At 40.5% G+C, this 21,373-nt stretch overlaps 1 protein-coding gene across 1 annotated transcript; it reads left to right on the top strand.

The window, feature by feature from the left end:
- Positions 1-19,291: 19,291 nt before the first annotated feature.
- Positions 19,292-20,531, top strand: LOC116854871 (nucleosome assembly protein 1-like 1). The gene is given in 2 exon segments (XM_032837091.1): positions 19,292-20,012; positions 20,014-20,531. Coding segments are annotated over 2 exon segments (696 nt in total). The 5' UTR covers positions 19,292-19,832; the 3' UTR covers positions 20,530-20,531.
- The last annotated feature ends 842 nt before the right edge of the window (positions 20,532-21,373 follow it).

The raw sequence follows: 21,373 nt of genomic DNA, 5'->3' as shown, positions 1-21,373 counted from the left end.
AAATGTTTGGTAGAATTTTCCTGTGAAGCCATCTGGTCCTGGACTTTCATGTTGAGAATGTTGTCATTACTGATTCAATGTTGTAACTAGTAATCAGTCTGTTTAAATATCCTACTTCTTTCTTATTCAGTATTGGGGGATTGTGTGTTTCGAGGAATTCATCAATTTCTTCTAAGTTGTCCACTTTGTTGCCGTATAAGTTTTCATACTATTCTCTTACAATTCTTTGCATCTCTGTGGAGGTGGTTGTTATTTTTCATCTTTCATTTTTTATTTTATTTATTTGACTCTTCTCTCTTCTTTTTGTGATGCATCGGGCTAAAGGATTACCAATTTCGATTATCTTTTTGAAGAACCAGGTCTTGGTTTCATTGATTTTTTCTATTGATTTTTTAGTCTCCATTTCAGTTAGGTCCACTCTAATCGTATTATTGTCTCACTTCTACTAGCCTGGGCCTTTGTTTGTTCTTCTTTTTCTAGTTCCTTTAGGTATAAGGTTAGGTTGTTTATTTGAGATTTTTCTTGCTTCTTGAAGTAGGGAAGTAGGCCCATATTGCTAAAAGCTTCCTTCTTAGAACTGCTCTTGCTGTGTCGTCCAAATTTCAGATCATTGTGCTTTCATTTTCAGTTGTCCCCATGTATTTTTAAATCTTCTCTTTGACTTCATTGATGACACATGTGTTGTTTCGTACCATATTGTTTAGCCTCCAAGGGTTTGTGCTTTTCCCAGTTTTTTTTCTTATAATTGATTTCTAGTTTCATAGTGAAAAGATGCATGATATGATTTCAGCTTTCTTAAATTTATTGAAACTTGTTTTGTGACCTAACATGTGATTTATCCTAGTGAATGATTTATGTCCACTTGAAAGTAATGTGTATTCTGCTGTTTGGGGATGGAATGCTACGTATAGATCATCTGATCTAATGTGTCATTCAAAGCCCCTGTTTCCTTGTTGAGTTTTTTGTCTGATGATCTATCCGTGGAAGAAGTGCAGTGTTAAAGTCCTTGACTGTTATTTTATCGCTTTAAATTTCTCCCTATATGTCTCTTTATTGCTTTTTTTTTTGTGGATACATAAACTTGCTTTATTTTTATATTTTAATCTTTTATATGTCATAATTATTATTATTATTATTATTTAGACTAAGCTCATAGTAATATAATTAGGAATATATTTCTAATTAAGACATGTCCTAATTATACATTATTGAGGCAGGAATTTCCTAATTTCTGGCATACCAGAATTTTACCTTCTGAAATTATACACTTTGATGTTTTCAATCTGTTTGTCCTTAGAAAAGTTGTTTAACATAAATGAACCTCCATGTGAAAGATTAATTATCCTGTCTAGTACTAGATATTTGATTAGAATGGAAAGATTTGATAGGTATTGGGCCATGTTTATCAGAAACTATGAAGCTTCCTCTGTGAGTGCGCCATTTACTAGCACTTGCTTCTTCATTATAGATATTGCATTAAAATCTCATTTATGCCACTTTCAACCGTGACAATGATTATTTTCTATAAACCATTTTATTTTGAAATAATTTCAAAAATAGGCATTAATGGAGAAGAGACGGGAAAAGAAAGTATCTGTATCCTACAGATGCTGGATACTAGGTGTTTTATCTTCATTATCTCATTTAATCCTCACAGCGGACATATGAGCTAAACATTATTTTCTGTTTTTGTTTGGATAAGAAACTTTGGACTCGGAGACTAAAATGCCCAATGACATAGAGCTAAAATGTAGTAAGATGGATTTCAGACTCAGTTCAGTCTGGTGCTATTAGATGGACTTTTTTATACCAGTATCTCTCTTAATTTTTTATGAACATGAGAAAGCCACTTTTGTAATTCCCATCTTCTTTCCCTTGAAAATGAGACTCACCATCCCTTTATTGCTTTTTGCCTTTTTAATTACCATGTGTCTTGGTGACACATTGTTAGGGCTCTCTGTGATTCCCGGACCTAGATGTATTTTTCCTTTAGCAGATTAGGGACGTTTTTGGCTATTATTTCTTCAAACAACATTTCCCCTCTCCTTTCTCTCTTCCCCTTCTGGGATCTGTAAAATACAAATGTTATTGTGCTTAGTTAAGTTTGAGAGCTCCCTTGAGTTATTCTCATTCTTATTATTCTTTATTCTTTTTGCCGTTTGGCTTGGTTGTTTTTCATTACCCTGTCTTCCAGATTGTTGATCCAGTCTTCTGCATTCTCTAGTCAGCTGTTGATTTCCCCTAGCGTATTTTTCATTTCAGTTGTTAAATTCTTCAGTTCTGACTGGTTCTTTCTTGATGTTTTCTGTCTCTTTTCTGAAGTTCTCACTGAGTTCATCCACTTTTTTCTCAAGTACACTGAGTGTCTTTTATCACCACTACTTTGAAGATTATCAGGCATATAGCTTATCTCTGTTTTATTTAACTCTTTTACTGTCACTTTGTCTTGTTCTTTCATTTCAGACATATTCCTCTGTTTCTTTATGTTGCCTAACTCACTGTGATTCTTTCTGTGTATTAAGTAGATCAGCTACATCTCCTGGTCTCAAAAGTAGTGACCTCATGTGGAAGAGGTCCTGTTTTGCCCTTATAGCGCACCCTCCCCAATCATCAGAACTAGCAACTCCAGGGTTGTCCTCTGTGTGGTCTGCATGCCCCCTTTTATTGTGCTTGAGCTGTGATTGCCTTCAGTCCTACTTGCTGCAATGAGTCACTTTGACTGCTGTGGGTGCACTAGTGAGGGTTTGCTCCCTGTGCTGTTGAGAGGTCCGGGTGCAAAACTATGAGTGCACTGGAGTGCGGGGGTTTGCTCACCCCCTCCCCCGGGCAGGAGTCACCTTAGTGTGGCACTGGTCCTGGCTGGCGCTGCCTGCCAGGTATGGTAGGGGTGGGATCAACTTTGGAGGGATGCCCGATGAGGAGGTTGGGTTGGGTGGGACACGTCCACAGGGGAATGTTAGGGCAGGGCATGCCATGTTAGCCAGGAAGATGGAGAGTGTTAGAACTGGCTCCTGCAAGTGTCTGGTTATCTAGGCTGAGGGAAGGGAAGAAAAATGGCACCCACCAGCACTTTCGTTCCTAGGGAAATCGTTTGCCAATCCCTAACCCTCGGGCACACATTCTAAGATTTGTCAATAAATCTTCACCATATATTCTGGGCACTTTCCAAACTACTGCTTCTGTGCTGTGTCTTGAGCTACATAGTATGCTAGCTCTTTAAGGGTCGGGGTTCAGTTGCCTGTCACCCTTGGACTCTCTCTGAGTTAAGCCCCACTGAGTTTTAAAGCCTTTGGAGTTAACCCCCAGTGACTTTCAAAGCCAGACATAATGGGGACTTGTCTTCTTAGTGAGGGTCCCCAGTGCCAGAAGTGCTTGATGTGGGGTCTGGTCCTCTCACTTTTCTGCACTTGTAATGTCCTTCCCATTGGTGGTTAGTCACACCAAGGGTTTGGTCTCCACCTGCATCTCCACCTGTCCTACCCACTTTAATGTGGTCTTTTCTCTATGACTAACTGTGGAAGATCTTTCCTACCAGTCTTCCAGTCATTTAACAAAATTAGTTACATACAGGTACTTGTTTTCTCAGTGTTGTCGATGGGATGGGATGAGCTCAAGATCCTCCTGATCCACCATTTTAGACTACAATCCCTAGGCCCATTTTTATACAGTGGATCATGGATTGACAGACTGTGCATAATTGATTATCCCAACAATTATACTGACTAATTTTCATATTTTAAGTGATGCTTTATCCTTGGGATAAATTCCACATAGTCATGGTAAAGAATTATTATTTTTTTATGTTGCTGGATTAGTAGTGCTAATATTTTGTTGATAATTTTTATATCTATATTTGTAAGGAATTTTGATATGTGAGGCTTTTTTCCCCTTCTTTTTCAAGATTTTATTTATTTAGTTGAGAGGGAGAGAGAGAGAGAGGGAGAGTAAGCATAAGCAGGGGGGAGGGCCAAAGGGAGAGGGAGAAGCAGACTCCCTGCTGGCCAGAGAGCCTGAAGTGGGGCTCGATCCCAGGACCCTGAGATCATGAACTGAACCAAAGTCAGGTGCCCCTTGTTTTCTTCTTCTTGTTATCACTTTGTCTCTATGAGTGCCAGGGTATTACTGGACTGATTTTATGAGTTGGGAAGTGTTTCTTCCTCATCTGTATTTTGGGAGAGTTTTTAAAAGATTGAGCACTGGGTGTTATATGCACCTAATGAATCATTGAACACTACATGAAAAACTAATGATGTACTACTATACAGTGGCTAACTGAACATAATTAAAAAATGAAAAAAAAAATAAAAATAAGCAGCTTCAAACAAAATAAAGTTGAATGTAAGATTAAAAATACAATAATAAAAAAAAGGTTGATGTTAAATCTCCTTTAAATGTAGAGAAGACCTCTTAACCATAGGAAATAAACTGAGGGTTGCTGGAGGAGAGGGGATTGGGGTGATGGGACTACATGGTGACTGACATTAAGGAGGACATGTGTTGTAAAGAGCACTGGATGTTACATAGAACTGATGAGTCACTGAACTCCACCTCTGAAACTAATAATACACTCTATGTTAATTATTTGAATTTATATTTTAAAAATATAGAATAGACCAGTGAAGCCATCTGGTCCTGGGCTTCTGTGTGTGAGTGTGTGTGTGTGTGTGTGTGTGTGTGTGTGTTGCGGGGAGGGGGGGAAGTGTGTTTCGTTACAATGTCAATCTCTTGTTATAAGTCAGTTCATACTTCCTATTTCTTTTTGAGTCAATCTCATTGCTTTGTGTCTTTCCAGTAATATGTACATTTCATATAGATTATCTAATTTGTTGGCATATGCTTTTTTGTAGGATTACCTTATAACCTCTCTTAAATTTATAGCATTGGTAGTATTAAAAAATAAAATTAGGCTGAGTAATTTTAAAGACCTTATTGCCATTATTCAATGACTCATGAATCAGGCAGTGTTCAACCTAGCAGAGAGAAAGGAGCTCCAAGCAACTGTACAAAGCGAAAGAGTTTTACAGGCAGAAGGGAGCAGAAACAAGGAAGTTAGACTAAGAAAAACTGAATTGTCTGTGGCAAGGTCATTTACTTTCAGGGGATGGTAGGCAGATTACCTAACTAGTGTTGATTGGGTCATTCCTAATTCACTGGTTTAAGTTTCCATTTCTGAGAGAGCTGAAACTCAATTAAGTTTTGGTTTGATGATGTGCTGCTTAGCATAAATGACTTGCTTTGGGTCTGTTGTTGTCTTTAACAATTGTGATATCCCTTCTTCCCCCAATTTTTCCTTGGTCAATCTAGCTGAAGGTCTGTAACATTGTTTAATTTGTTTATAGAAAGAAAAAAAAAAACTTCCAGTCACTAATTCCTGTTATTCTTTTTCTATGCTCTATTTTACTTATTACTACTCTTACCTTTATTTGTACCCCATAAATTTTGATAGCTCGTATTTTCCTTTGCATTCTTATCAGAATATTGTCTAATTACTGATGTGATTTTTTCCCCTTCAGTTCGTAAGTTATTTAGGATTCTATTGTTAATTTTTGTCAATTTCCCATGACTTATTATTACTGATTCCTACTGTCACACCCAGCCATGGGCAAGACTTTCTAAGTCTCCTTTACTGTAGTAAATTACTGAATGAAGTTTCATATTAAAAAGCCAAGAATCATTTCATTCTTTGCCATGTTAAGACCTCTATTATGACTTCCAGGAGAGTAAAGTAGGTAATTTTCTCATCCCCTATTAAGAACCCTCACTGGTGCTAAATATACACAGTGTCTCATTCTCATAAGGAGATGTTTTCAAGGTTATTCACTGCATTATCTTCTGTAATAATAAGAAAATATCCCTTCATGACATGAAAGTGTCTATCAAAGCATGGAAGAGTAAATAATCTGTGGTCTACCCAGAAAATGGAATATCATGGATCAATTAGAACGAATGGGGCTGTACAATTACAACAAATGGAAAGGCAAATCAAGTGGGAAAAAAGACGGCAAACGAATAAGTGCTCAATTATATCTTTTGCTTTAAACGCACAAATATGTATAAAGAAAAAATATTTTTCTTAGAATACACAAGTACATGTAAATGCACATAATAAAGGTCTATACCATTGCCTGATGGTGGAGTAACATAAGAAGTCAGAAAGAATGAAGATGGTGACAGGTGGTAAAACAGGACTTTAGTATTCTCATAATGTTTGAAATTTTCGCAGGGAGAATGACTTTATGATTCAAACCTGTAACTCAGTGTTACTTTTTTAAAGTCTATACAGAGAAGAAAACCATGTATAGAAAGCATACGTGAACAACAAAGCAAATATAGCAAAGTCTAAACAAGAAATAGAATTTGTGGCAACTAACTTTCAAAGTAACATAGAGAGATACTCAAATGAAGGAAAGGAGTCATCATAAAATGTAAGTACATGACAGCATAATTTTAGAATCTAGAAAACAGAGGAGGGGGGAACTACACGGAAAATAAACAAATCCAAGTGGAAATTCTACAACTAGAAGGAACCCTTACTGAGATGAAGAAATGAGTTAGAGTAGCACTTCTGGAATGGTGAAATAAGGACCTCTGAAAATCTGTTCCTCCACAATATGCAATGAGAACACTGGAAAAAAACTGTCAAGATCAACTTTTCAGAACTCTGAGAATTAAAGAAAGGCTTTCAGTCATCCCAAGAATATTTATTCAGGAAAAATGGTCAGATCTTATCATGAACAATAAGCTTTGTGGTATTTTAAATTGCCTATTCTGAACCCCTTGGCCCAGATCTGTGGTAGCATGGAAAACCAACAGATCTGCAATTATGTTACCCATGAAATAGCAGCCTGGCACCTAGTGGAGAGGCAGAAAGATTTGGAGCTCCCCAGCATTCCCATCCTCAAAGAATTATCAATATTTGACCCATCCAGCAGCTCTCTAAAATGTTCCATGCTCAGACATGACTTCATTTATTCTCACTTAGAATCCATTTTCTGTAAACTGGCCTGGCCACCGGCATCAGAAAAAAACAAGCAAACAAACAAAAAACACTCAGCAGCAATTGTTTACCACTACAGCTTCCAAATGCAGGGTGACTAGTTGGGGCTAATAAGAAGGGAGAGAAACCATATGAGACTCTTGACTCCAGGAAACAAACTGGGGGTTGCGGAAAGGGAGGTGAGTGGCGGGATGAAGTATCTGGGTGATGGGCATTAAGGAGGGCATGTGATGTGATGAGCACTGGGTGTTATATGTAACTAAAGAACATTGAACATTATATGAAAAACAATCTGAGGGTTTTAGGGGGGGTGGGGGGATGGGTGATCCTGGTGGTGGGTATTAAGAGGGCACGTATTGCATGGAGCACTGGGTGTTGTACATAAACAATGAATCTTGGAACACTGCATCAAAAACGAATGATGTATTTTATGGTGACTAACATAACACAATAAAAAAAAAACTAATGATGTACTACTATACGTTGGCTAATTGGGTGTAAATTTTAAAAAGCAGAAGCTATCCAAAATATTAAAAAAGCAAAACCGGGAGAGGAAATGTCCATAGGATGCCTTGAAAAGTTCCAACATATAACTAAGTTCTAGAAGGCCATGAAGTGAACTGTGTGCATACTCAAAAGATATCTGAGAAGACCTAGCCCTCACTTCTAGCTGACATGGGGAATCTGAAGGGTTAGGCAGAGTTATATACTGCCTACCTGAGCATCGAATTCATCCCAAAACATGCTCAAAGCATCCTGATAAAGGTTGGAAGATTTATTGGTTCAAGGAATTTAATTCAATCTCTGTATAGTCATTAGCTCATCAGTAAGCTATCAGAGAAGAGAATCCAGTGGCCACAGATGAAAAAGTATCCAGGTTTTAATGCATTATTTAGGTAAAGTCACTATGCAAACGATAACAATGGCAACAAATAATAACAATGAATCTGGAGAGGGAGGTATCATCTGATTTATGGAGTTTCCACAATGTATTATTTTAAAGGTCCTATATATATAAGACAACCTACAAAATGTGCAAACAGCCAAGAAGGTATGGGTCATGGAAAAAGAAACAGTCAATGTAAACTGTTCCTGATGAAGCCTAGACATTGGCTTTCTCAAAGACTTTAAATCAACTTTTCTTTTAAATTTTATTTTGTTTTATTTTCTTAGTTAAATTGTTTAAGTAGTTGGCACACAGTGTTACATTAGGTTCAGGTGTAAAACATAGTGATTCAAGTTCTTTTTGTTTATGTTATGCTCACCACAAGTGTCACCATACAATGCTATTACAATACCTTTGACTATATTCCCTATTCTGTGCCTCTTATTCCCATGACTTACTGACTCCATAACTGGAAGTCTGTATCTCTCCCTCCCCTTCACCCATTTCTTCCATCCCCTCATCGCCATTCCCTCTGGCAACCATCAATTTGTTCTCTTTACTTATATGTCTGATTCTGCTTTTTGTTTGTTTGTTTTGTTTTTTAGATTCCTCGTATAAGTGAAACCATATGATATTTGTCTTTTTCAGTCTGAATTATTTCACTTAGCATAATACACTCTTGGTCCATCCAAACTGTTACAAATGGCACAATCTCATTCTTTTTTTATGGTTGCATATTCATGTGTGTGTGTGAGAGAGAGTGAGAGAGATTCCTTATCCATTCATTTGTCAATGGATCATTGGGCTCCTTCCATATCTTGGCTATTGTAAATAATGTTACAAGAAACATAAGTGTGCATATAGCTTTCCACATTCATGTTTTCATTTTTGGGGGTAAATACCCATTAGTGGAATTACTGAGTGATACGACATTTCTATTTTTAATCCTTGGGGGATCATCCATCCTGTTTTCCATAGTAGCCGCACCAGTTTGCATTCCCACCAACAGTGCAAGAGGGTGCTCTTTTCCTCCACATCCTCAGAAACACTTGTTATTTCTTGTCTTTTTAATTTTTGCCATTCTGACAGGTATAAGGTGATATCTCATTAGGTTTTGTAAATCAACTATTTATAAACATGTTTAAATAATTAAAGGAAAGCACATCTACATAATTAAAGTTAAATGAGAAGAATATCTCACCAAATACAATAATTTAATAAGGAGACATTACTTTAAAAAAAATCAAAGTTCTTGGGTTTCAAGGACAGTAATGAAATGAAAAATTCCCCCATTGGATCTCAATAGCAGATTTGAAGTAACAAAGAAAGAATCAGTGAATCTGAAGGTAGGTCAACTGAGATTATCCAGAGTGAGGAATAGAAAGCCAAAAAAAAAAAAAAAATTAAGAAGATTGAACAGAGAGTCAGAGGCCTACACTGGGTGTTGTACATAAACAATGAATCTTGGAACACTGCATCAAAAACAAATGATGTATTTTATGGTGACTAACATAACACAATAAAAAAAAATACACATAACGGGAGTCTCCGAAAAAGAGGAGATAGAGGAAGGGGCAGGGGGATTATATGAAGAAAGAACGACCAAAACTTCCCAAAATAGTTGAAAAGCATTAATCTACACATTCAAGAACTTCAGTAGATCCACATAGGATAAAGTCAAAGAGAGATACACCTAGGCACAACATAATAACACTTTCAAAGCCCAACACAAAAAGATGACTTTGAAAGCAATAAGAGAAAAGCAACTCATTACATTTAAGAGATCCTCATTTCTCAACAACAACCATGGAGACCCAAAGCCAGTAAGATGACATTTTTCTGGTGTTGAAAGGAAAAGACTGTCAATGAGGAATTCTATATCTAAAAAAACTATCTTTCAAAATTGAAGAAAAATTAAGACCTTTACATATTAACAAAACCCTAGAGATTCTGTCTTTCCCACAAGCAATATTAAACTGAACTTTCAGGCTGAAATAAGAGAACACTAAACAAAAACTCTAACTTACATGAAGAGTTAAAAAGCACCAGGAAAGGTAACCAGATAGGTAACTATAAAGACAGAGCATATGGATTTTTGTCCATTTCTTTTTGCTTATCTGATTCATGGTATACAAAAAAAACTTATAAAACTGCATTGATGGGCTTATAATATATACACACATAATTTGTATAACAATAATAAGCTTTAAGAAAGAAGGAGAAAATTGGATAATAGTTAACAAAGCTTTTTTTTTTTTTTTACTATTGAAATTAAACCGGTATTAGTCTATAGATTAAGAGAAACTGCCAATTGTAATCTCTAGGGCAAACCATTAAGAAAATAATTAAAGAATTTAGTAAAATTGAAAATGAGGCAATTACCTTGTATAACAAAAATATCTGTTTAAACTTCAAAATGGGCAATATTAAATGAATAAAGGAACAAACGACATAAAATATACGGAAAAGAAATAGCCAAGTGGTAAACATGGATCCTATCTTCTCTTTAACTGCATTTAATGTAAATGTACTAAATCTTCCAATCAAAAATCATATATCTGTACAATGGATTTAAAAAGCCATTGTCTAATCATAGGCTGTCTACAAGGGACACACATTCGATTCAAAGTAGATTGAAAGTAAAAAGATGGAAAAAATATATACTATGGAAAGAATAACCAAAAATAACCCCCCTCTTTTTTTTTTTTTTTTTTGGCTATCCTAATATCTGGTAAAATAGAGTTTCAGGCAAAAGAGAGTTACTGACCAAAGAAAGACAGTTGAGAATGATTAAAGCAATAATTCATAGGAAGGATATAATGATTAAAAATATGAATGCACCTAAGAATAGAGTGCCTAAATATATGAAACAAAAGCTGACACAACTGAAGAGAGAAATGCACAATTCATCAGTAGCTGAAGACTTCAACAACCCACTCTTGCAAATGAATAAATAGAACAACTAGGCAGGAGATCAGCCAGAAATTAGGAGATTGAAACAACACTCTAAGCGAGTTATATCTAACAGATTCCTGTAGAATACTCAAGAGAGGAATACACATTCTTCTCAATAGGACATGGAATATTCTGCAGTGTAGGCCTTATATGGGCCATAAAATAAGCCTCAATAAACTTAAAAGGTTTTAATTTATACAAATGATGTTCTCTGAACAATATGCTAATACAGATGTTAAGAAAATGAGGTTGAAGGTGGATGTGAAATATTCATATCCCTTTGTAGGGAAGGGGTGCGAAATGAGGCCAAGTTGTATGATAAAGGCAAATTGCAGGAGAGTCTATACTGAAAATTGCATTTTTGAGGCAGGATGAAAACACAACAAAAGTGATAGAGACAGGACATCATTTGTACACATGGTCGTCCTCCATACTGGCCTCTACTAAGTTTGGTGGAACTTTCTGGGCACTCAAAAAGGCTGCATATATATAGTCGGTCTCAAGTTGACTTATAGTGGAAATGCATGGTGCAGCTTTGCCTTTGACAGTTATCGTGTGTGTGTGTGTGTGAGTGTGTGTGTGGGTGTGTGTATGTGAGAGAGAGAGTGTGATTGTGTGTGCGTGTTGTGTACATGTGTACGCATATCTATATATACTCGTGTGTATATAAACATCTATATGTGTTTGCATGTATACATATATTTGTATATATAAATTTGTATTTATATATGTGTGTATCCTTATATTTTTATGTATGTATGTTTACAGACATTGGAAAATTAGAGAACAGTATTTGTTTTTGTTTCAGTTTGTTACCTACAGTTATCACTTCATGTAGTGTGATTATAATAGCTGCTTTAATATCTTTTTTCTTTCACTTCCAATACTTGTGTCATCTTTGTGCTTGCCTCTCTTGCTTGCATTTTCCCATGGAATTTATTAATGTTTCCCTGGTTTTTCATATACTAATTGATTTTAAGTATATCTGGACATTTTAGTGTTCTGGTTTTAGAGAAAGTATCATGATATCCTATAGAATATCTCAGAAAATCTCTTTTATCCTACAGAAAATCTCTTTCTTTAGATAGATAGAGAGTAATGTTTTCCTTATTTTACCTTCGTTTTAGTTTCAGGCCACAAATTTGTAAATTTTGTTGGCTGTTGTTCCAGTCTAGGTTCACATTTCAAAGCCTTCGTGATGCTATTCATATCTGGCCATATATGTACCAACCAGTGAGGAATGTGGGATAATGACAGTGGTCTACTTATTTGATCAGTACTCAAATCATTTAATATTATTTTTGGGTTCAGGTACATGCATGCACAGTTTGCCTAGAGCCCAGATCTTTAGGCACAATTTTATGTGGTCATTTTCATGAGCTCCATTATCTCAGCAAACTCATTGGTGAATTCTAGGGCTTCAGGGTACCTATACTGATTTTGGCTAAAGTATTGCAGTTTAATTTCTCTCCTCTGCCTTGAAAGTTCTCTGATGGATTTCACCTCAAAGCTAAATAGCATAAGTACAGAACTAGAATGAATAGGAGAAACAACAACAGCATTGATGGAAAAGGAGAGTTTCTGTGGGAGCTTTGTCCACACTTGGTGTTTTAGTTTTCTAGGGCTGCCATCACAAAATGCCCCAGAGTGGGTGGTGTAAACAACAGAAACTTATTTTCCCACAGTTCTGGAGGATAAAAGTCTGAGATCAACTTGTCAGCAGGTTTGGTTTCTTCCAAGGGCTCGCTCCTTGGCTCGCTCCTTGGCTCGCCTCCTCACTGTGTCCTTACAGGATCTTTCTTCTGTGTGTACACATTTCTGGTGTGTCTTTGTATGTCCCAATCATCTTGTCTTTTCTAGGACACTGGTCAGATTGGGTTAGGACCTACCCGTATGATCTCACTGAACTTTAATTACCTTTTAAAAGGTCCTGTCACCAAATACAGTCAAGTTTGGGGATAATGAGTCCTAGGGGTTCCACATATGAATTTGGGGGACTATAATTCAGTCCATTAGGGGTAAATCTCCATGACCTTTGATTTGGCAATGGATTCTTAGATAGGACAATAAAAGCGTGAGGAAAGAAGACAAAACAGATAAACTTGACTTTGCCAAGCTAAAAACCTTTCTATGTCAAAGGATGTTACCAAGAAAGCAAAAACAAACTACAGGATGGGATAAAAATTTTGTGGCAAGCACATATCTAAGAAGGGTCTAGTATCCAGAATGCATAAAAAACACAACCCAACAACAAGTAGACAGTCCAGTTTAAAAGTGGACTTTGGGGGTGGGGGGCGCCTGGGTGGCTCAGTGGGTTAAAGCCTCTGCCTTTGGTGCAGGTCATGATCTCAGGGTCCTGAGATCGAGCCCCACATTGGGCTCTCTCTGCTCAGCAGGGAGCCTGCTTCCCACCTCTCTCTCTGCCTGCTCCTCTGCCTACTTGTGATCTCTCCCTCTCTCTGTCAAATAAATAAATAAAATCTTAAAAAAAAAGTGGACTTAGGATGCGAATACAAATATCTTCAGAAAAGATATACAAATATGCAATAAGGATGGGAAAATCAGCTCAACGTTATTAGTCATTAGGGAAATGCAAACAAAACCCCCACGCAATGCCACAGCACACTCACAAGGGTGGGTGTAATAGAATTATTTTTAAATGAAAAATAAAACATATTGAGCAGAATGTGGAGAAATTGGGATCCTTGTGCATTACTGATAGGTATGTAAAATGAATGTCGTCCCTGTGGGAAAGAGTTTGAGAGTTCCCCAAAGAGTTAAATGCAGAATTACCATATGAATGACTCATGAATTCCACCCCCAAAATTGCCACATGTTCATGGCAGCCCTATTCACCCTAACCAAAAGGTGGAAACACCTCAAGTGCCCATCAACTGATGGACGGACAAACAAAAGTGGTATGTCCATACAGTGGAATATCGTGCAGCCATAAAGAGGAATCAAGTACTGATACATGCAGCATGATGGATGAACCTCAAAACCATTATGCTAAGTGAGAGAGGCCAGACACAAAAGGTCACATATTGTATGATTTCATTTGTATCCAATTTTAGGCAATATAGAATAAATGTAAACTAGAGATTCACAGAGAAAGAGAGCAGATAAGTGGTTTCTAGAACGTAGAGTCACAGATGGCAAAACGGGGGAGAACTAATTAAAGGGTATGAGGTTTCCTTTTGGAGTGGTGGTGTATTTTGGGACTTGACAGAGGGGATACCTGGAGAGCACTGTGAATGTACTAAACGCCACTGACATGTACCCTCTAAAATGGTGAGTTTTTATCACAACAACAGCAATAATGATAAACAGAATAAAGTGCTGATTGGCTTTACACTTTTACAGATAGTGAATTAACTTCAACATCTGCTAAATGCATCATTTAGGAAACCTTTATGTTCTTAATAGTGGGGCTCAAATTACAGTAACAGTTGGGAATCCCACTAAATTTTAAAAGGGAGCCCCTGAAATCTTAGGGGAGCTAATGAATATAAAATAGAGGTCAGAGAGGTTTCCCTTGCCTTACACATTGAAAGTATTGCCTTACCTCAATTCCCCATGGTCATGGCACCCATTGTCCTAAAGTGTCTATCCTACAGTGGGCATCAGCACTCTGACACAATGGTTAACAAAGTTAAACTCAATCTTTGTCACTTGTGAATGGGCTTGACAAAATGGGACCCAATGGACTGTCCCCACTGAAAACACTGACTACGGGCTAAGGAAAAAATAAAACGGCCTATAAAGATTGAAATCCATTATGTAAGTTCTATGTAAAGAAGGAATGACTTCCCCCACTGCTTCTCCATTTGACCTTCTCCAGTTTGGCCTGTTCTTAGATGCGGAAAGAATGAAGGATGCCTCAGGGTGGATTCCCACAGCCTTGGTACCTCAGGGTCTGGTCTCACACATTAAGGCCCCCATACCCAATGTTCTTGAAATTATGGACTCCATCCAGTCAGCAACTGCTAAAGGCTTTGCTATTATAAACTTGGCTAATGTGTTCTCTTCAGTGTCTGTATATCAACAGCACCTCAGTTGCTGTGTGCCTTCACTTCTGAAAGGACACAATACACATTTACCTGGCTACACACGGGGTACCTCAGTGGCCCTGCCGTCGTCCACAATCTTTGCAGGCAAGATTGTAAGCACATCCACATTTGTCTAGGATCACAGGTATGACATTACATGGGTGACCTCTTCCTCCAAGGATAGGCATTTGGAACTGTCAGGACATGCAAATATTCAGAGGGGCTTACAAAAGGCAGGCAAGCCATTGTCCCACGCATAGGGCAAGACCATGCCACCTTGGTTAAATTCCTGAAAATTAGTTGGTAAACCAAGGGCTGCTTCATCGCTGACACTGTCAAGAACCAGCTATTGACCCTCTTGGCACCCACAATGCTAGAAGAAACCCAGCATCTTTTAGAACTTTGTGGGTCCAGTAGGAAATTCCTCATTTGCCAGTGTTAGCTGAGCCCACTGATCCTGTTATTTAAAAATTGGCCTGCCTTGAAAGGGCCCCCTACAACAAAAGGCTCTAGAATCTGTCCAAATTACAAAACAGCAGGCACTCCTGTTGGGGTCTGCCAGAGAGTCCTTCAGTATAGATGCTTCAGCGACCTCCTCTCATGCCTTCTGGACTCTCAGGACCTCCTGTGATGACCATAAGTTGCTAATGGAACTCTGATAAAAGAAACACTTCTCCTTGGCCCTAAGACATGAGACATGGGAGCAGCAACTGCTGGCTGCCTAATGAACTCTCTTGGATTTAGAAATTCTCATGGACCCCAGGCCTGTGACACTCAGCCAGTTGCCCATCAGGCCTTGGCTTATGTCGCAGCACCCCCACAAGTTTAGCAAAGCCAGCAAGGCAAGGCTTCCTTGTTACAGATGGAGGTAAACCTGGGCCCCCTGGTATATCCCACTTGCAGGAGGGCTTGGCCTTCGCTGTTGTCACTCCTTTGCCAGATGCCATGGTACTGGAGGATGTCATCCCTCTCTCAGACCCCTTGGCTACCACGGGAGTCCCTTGGGATCACCTGAGGTGAAGAGTACTGGGTGTTTCTCTGGTTTATGACTGGAATTGTCACCATCACTCTGGTCTTCTGTGATGGAGCTCTCAGCCCTTGACCAGGACATCTCTAATAGAAGATGGGACCCAAGGGTCAGCACAACTGACTGAACATTGGGCGGTTACCTTAGCACTGGATGTGTCGGCCAACAGGGAGTCCAATCTGCACATTTTTAAAAGACTATCCAGGTCGCTGGCATTGTTCTGGCTGTCTGACAGGGGCAGTGGCAGCAACGACAATTCCTTGTCCAAGACTGTCCCCTTTGGGGTAAAGAACTCCAGGAATATCTTACCCCACAGGCTCCCAAAATATAAATCAAGGAGACATGTAATTCTACATATATGAAAGCCACAATACAAGGCCTCACCTAAGATGCTCCTTATCTGCTTTGGAGTTCCAGACGTTATTGGTAGTGACCGAGGCATCCATTTCACTTTTCAGGATACACAATGCTGAGCTCATGAACAAGCATTCAAGAGACCGTTCCCTTCCCTATCTGGCCTCGGGCTGCAGGACTCATAGAGTGCCACAATGGCTTACCTCCCGGACTTCAAATTCAATGAAATAGAAGTGACCCGTTTTGGTCATCTGTCACACGTCAGGGATGAATTGTAACAAAGTGTCAACTCCGTTCCTTGGTGTTTCACTGCTGAGGGCTTTTAAACCTCGGCCCGCCCTCGACCCCAGTGCCCCACATCTGGGCGAGCTCATAAAAACACCCACATGTTCTCTCCCTTGGTGCCGTTTGGATGGGTGGGGTTCAAACTACACGAGCCGCTGCCAGCACATGGAAACTCTCATGTTGCCCCCATCCACTAACCACAATAAAACTCCCAAACCAGTCTCCTTTCCCGTCTTTCTCAAGCCTGTTTTTTGGAGCTGCCTGGGAAGCCTGTCCTGCTGTCCCCACTCCTGCCCCACCCAACAAAAGCCTCATTATGTAAGTAAGTAGGTAATTACACTTTTCATATTCTCTTGGTGGTGTGTGTGGTTCTACCAGTCCTGACATTTGAACCAAATTTTGGGTAGGGGTCCATACTGTCTCAGAGTGTCTGCAACAGCTCTTCTCATGATTATTCTAGTAGCACACTTGTGGCAGGTGTGCTCCCCATCCCTGAAACTTTAGTGTTTGTCAGATCCAAAGAGAGTGTGTGTCCAGTAAGGGATATAGCTCATGTTCTGTTGAACTTGAAGTTACAACTAGTACGCCGTCTTTCTTCTGTGTCCAATGACAACAGCAAATGGAATTAGTAAAACAAAACAAAACAACAGCTGTTGATTGCTTCTTAGTTTTAAGAACCTTTACACATGAGGTCTTGGCCAAGTGGTGCTGAATACAACAAAAAGTCCTGGACTGTTGACTGAGAAATTGTTCTAGGAAGCCTGTTTTTTCAGTGTCTGCCATGCTGTATTAATCCGCTCGGGCTGCCATTACAAAATGCCATAGACTGGGTGACTTACAAAACAGACATTTATCTTGCATGGTTCTGGAGGCTGGCAAGTCCAAGATCAAGGGGGTTGCTAGCTGATCAGTTTCTTAGTGAGAGCCCTCATCCTGGCCTGCAGACAGCTGCCTTCTTTCTGTGTCTTCACAAAAAGGTGATTTGGGGTGGGGGGAGTAAACTCTCTAATGTCTTCTGATAAAGGCATTAATCCCAATTTGCAGAACTCACTTTCATGGCCTCATCAAAGCCTAAGAACCTACCAAAGACCCCCATCTCCAAATACCATCACACTGTAGGTAAGGGCTTCTATGTATGGATTTGGGCGGGGCACACAATTCAGTCCATAGCATGTGCTTAGCCCATTCCTCTCTTTAAAAGAAGTAGCTCTCTTTCTTGGTTCATTCTTTGGAGGCTTGAAGTGAATGGGGGCACATTCATGAATCACCTTCCACCTCCTATTTTAGAACTTCTTCTGTTCTCTGTTCTCCCTGCATCCATTTCAACTTTGTATGTTCTTTTCTAAGGAGCTTGAGTACATCAAAACATCCTGATTCTCTTTCTCTCTTACGGGAGGTCTTTCACCATCGCTGATATTTCATCCGCACACCTTGTTTTTATCTTAAGTAGCTGTGTCTCTACTGGCATGAGCCACCCTGAGGTAGAAATTGGGGAAGAAAATACCTTTTGCATATCCCAGGGTGCCACCATACAGGGACACTATAGTCTTGCTTGCGGTCATTAGAATTCAAAGGAAGAGACTTGCGTGGGATCAAAGGGTAACCCAGGGTACTAAAGCCTTGAGGGAGGCAGAAGGCTTTGATCACTCACTGGGCGACAAGCATGTCAATCATTGCTTCTCAGCAAATGAGCTTCGAGCTCATGGCGGAGGAAGTGGCTCTTTGTTGACCCTTCCAATTTCCACCTCCCATCACCAGCCCAACGGAATCTTTCCCGCCTTGTCCACTGCCACCTTAGGCGCAGTCTTGGTTGGCCGATTCTTGGGCTGCCCCTCTGCGCTTCCTGTTGCGGGACTTCCACGGGCACCTTCACAGACTGTTGTACCCTCTGAAGTCATCTTCTCTGCCACCCCCACCGCCTCCAGACAGGTCCTGCTGCCAACAGCCTCCCCTCAGGGGCAGTCACTTCAGCGCCCACCATCCTCACCGCAGTTGTCACGGCAGCACAATCAAAACTCCAGTTGGGGCACTGACTGGCAAGTCCCTCCTGCCATGTCTGCCACAGAGGAGCAAAGTCTGATTCCAGGTGGCCAGGACCCCAGACGCGTTGGGGTCCCGGTGTCCCCTTCAGAAGGGGTGGATGGGGTCGAGGAAGCCACAGCCTTCCTGGCTTCTGAAGGGGTTTCCCGAGCCCTTCCTGAGGAGGAGGGTGGGCAAGATGCTGCCCAGGCCGCAGAAAAGAGCCAGGAGGTAAAGCTGGTAGAAGAGGAGGAGGAGGGGGAAGAGGAGGAGGAGGGGGAAGAGGAGGAGGAAGAAGAGGAAGAAGAGGAGGAGGAAGAGGAGTTCGAGTTCGAGTTCGAGTTTGGAGATCAGGAAGACTATGAGTACCAGTCGCCAGAGTTTGAGTTTGGGAACCAGGAGGAGTCTGACTATGAGTCAGAAGAGGAGGGTGGAAACGAGGAAGAGAATGAGGAGGAAGAGGAAGAGACTGAACAGGAGGAAGACAATGGCCAAGAGCCCGCAGACGTCCCAGAAGTCGCCTCGGCCGCTCCTGAGACCCCCATGGCACGGTTTTGGTCCCTCTTCAGGGCTCTGCTCCATTCCCTTCTACACCGTATCCATGATAATGACCATGTCCTGGTCCAGCCCCATGCAGGCCGCGTGGGAATCAGGCACCACTCCCGGGAGGCTGAGGACCCTGGAGAGGGACTAGCATCTCCAGAGGTGGAAGAGCCAGGAGAAGGACCAGCTCCCCAGGACCAGGAGCACCCAAGAGAGGAAGCGGAGGTCCGGGTGGGCGAGTACCAGGCAGAGGGCACCTCGCCCTGGGGGCCGCAGGAACCAACAGAGGAGGCTGTATCCCAAAAGGCAGAGGAACCTACAGCAGAGGCTCACGGAAAAGAGGACGAGGCCCTGGGCGATGCCTCCAAGTCCTCGGAAGCTGGGGCCTGTGCCCCCGACAAGGTCCAGGTTGGCGAGTGGCCGCCAAGTCCTCGGGCCCTTGCAGCCCCCCTTGGGGCACCCAGCTCAAAGGCAGGCGGTGCTCAGCACTTGCCTTTAGCGGTGAAGCAGCGGGTCAAAGCTCTCAAAAATCTTCAGGCCCAATATGTACAAGTGGAAGCTCAATTCTACAGAGATTTTCACGATCTAGAGAAAAAGTATGCGGCCTTCTACCAGCCTTTGTTTGATAAGAGATCTGAGATCGTCAGTGCAATCTATGAGCCCACAGAAGGTGAATGTCAGTGGCAAGTAGGTGTCCAGGAAGGCGCGTGGGGGGAAATGGAAAGAGAGCCTGCGGGAAAAGGGCCAACAAACGGCATACCTCACTTTTGGTTGACGGCTTTTAAAAATGTGAAGATCCTTGGGAGGATGATCCGAAAAAATGACGAACTTGTACTAGAGCACTTGAAAGATGTAAAAATTAAATTTTCAGGGTTCGAGGAACCAATGAGCTTCACCAATAGAATTTATCTTCAAGTCCAACGAATACTTTTTCAATGAAATCCTGACTAAAACATACCAAATGAGATCAGACCCAGATGATTCTGATCCCTTCCTCTCCAAAGGCCCAGAAATTATCAGCAGCACAGGATGTGAGATCTACTGGAAAGAGGGGAGAAATGTCACCATGAAGACGAGCAAGCTGCTGAAAGGTGAGGACCGCAGAATCATTGTATCCACCACCAAGAAGACGCCCAGCTACTCTTTCTTCACCTACTTCTATCCTCCTGATTCTCCTGAGGGCAGAGTAGTCGATGTCGCCACCGATTATAAATTGGGCTATTTTTTCCATGAGGTTCTGGTCCCGAAGTCCGTATTATTCTTCACCAATGAAGCCAGTGAATGTAAGTGTGGAAGCTCTGATGATGAGGCCCGAGAAGCTGGAGGTGAGGAAAAGAAAGCAGACGAGATCAGAAGTGAAGAACCTGAAAAAGGGCCTGAAAAGCATCTGGACCCAGGAGAGAGCAGTTCCTGAGAACCCAGGTATCTGTGCGTCGCTTTGTGGATCATCCAGCCATGCCTGACATACATCAATTATGCTTCTAACTTTTCTCAGTAAAGTAAATAACTGTCAAAAATTTAGTTCTGTGAGCCAGTTCGATGTTAATTTTGGATATCGGTGTAGAATGAAGCATATTCTGAAATGTACTTCATTCACAGCTTCAAGTCCTTCCAGTTGTAGCTGTAAGTCTTCAACAGGTGGGAGATGTGTCAGCCTGATAGCAGAGACCAATGTTTGTTTAGAACTCGGTTGCCAGAACAAGCGGCTAAAGGAACATAAATCAATACCAGCTGGGCTTTCAACATATAGCCACAGAAATATGGTCTTTTATGCTAAGTAGGAGACGATTCCTTTGAGAATGTGACTATCACAGGAATCGTCAGAATTTTATTTAGAATTTTATTTATTTATTTATCAGCAATTTAAACCATTTATTCAGTTGTAAATGTCTATATTTCAGGGGACAGTGAAAAGAAAACAGCAATAGGCATGGTAAGATTATTGTTAATCACTGGATTGATAATTAACTCAATCTAATGTGCAAATGCCTTTTCCATTTTTTTTCTGTTGTTCCTCTATTCACTTTTGCCAACTTGGAAATGGAGGCCCTGTGTGGACACAAATAGATTGATAGGGTTTAGGCTTTTAAGGTGAAAGACTTATTAAGTAAGTCTCTGAAACAAACCATAACTAGTCCAAGGCAGATGTTTTTGGTGTTTAACAAGTGGAGAGGAGGTTGGTATGATCAGATGATTAAAGCCCTATCCAAACATGTATGTTACAAGAGGGTAAGTGTTGATTGCTCTTGTTAATAGAA

The sequence above is a fragment of the Lontra canadensis genome, unplaced genomic scaffold, assembly GCF_010015895.1.
Source record: "Lontra canadensis isolate GAN:19392208 unplaced genomic scaffold, GSC_riverotter_1.0 scaffold96, whole genome shotgun sequence".
In the NCBI taxonomy this organism is placed as follows: domain Eukaryota; kingdom Metazoa; phylum Chordata; class Mammalia; order Carnivora; family Mustelidae; genus Lontra; species Lontra canadensis.
This window is presented reverse-complemented; position numbering and strand designations above follow the sequence as displayed.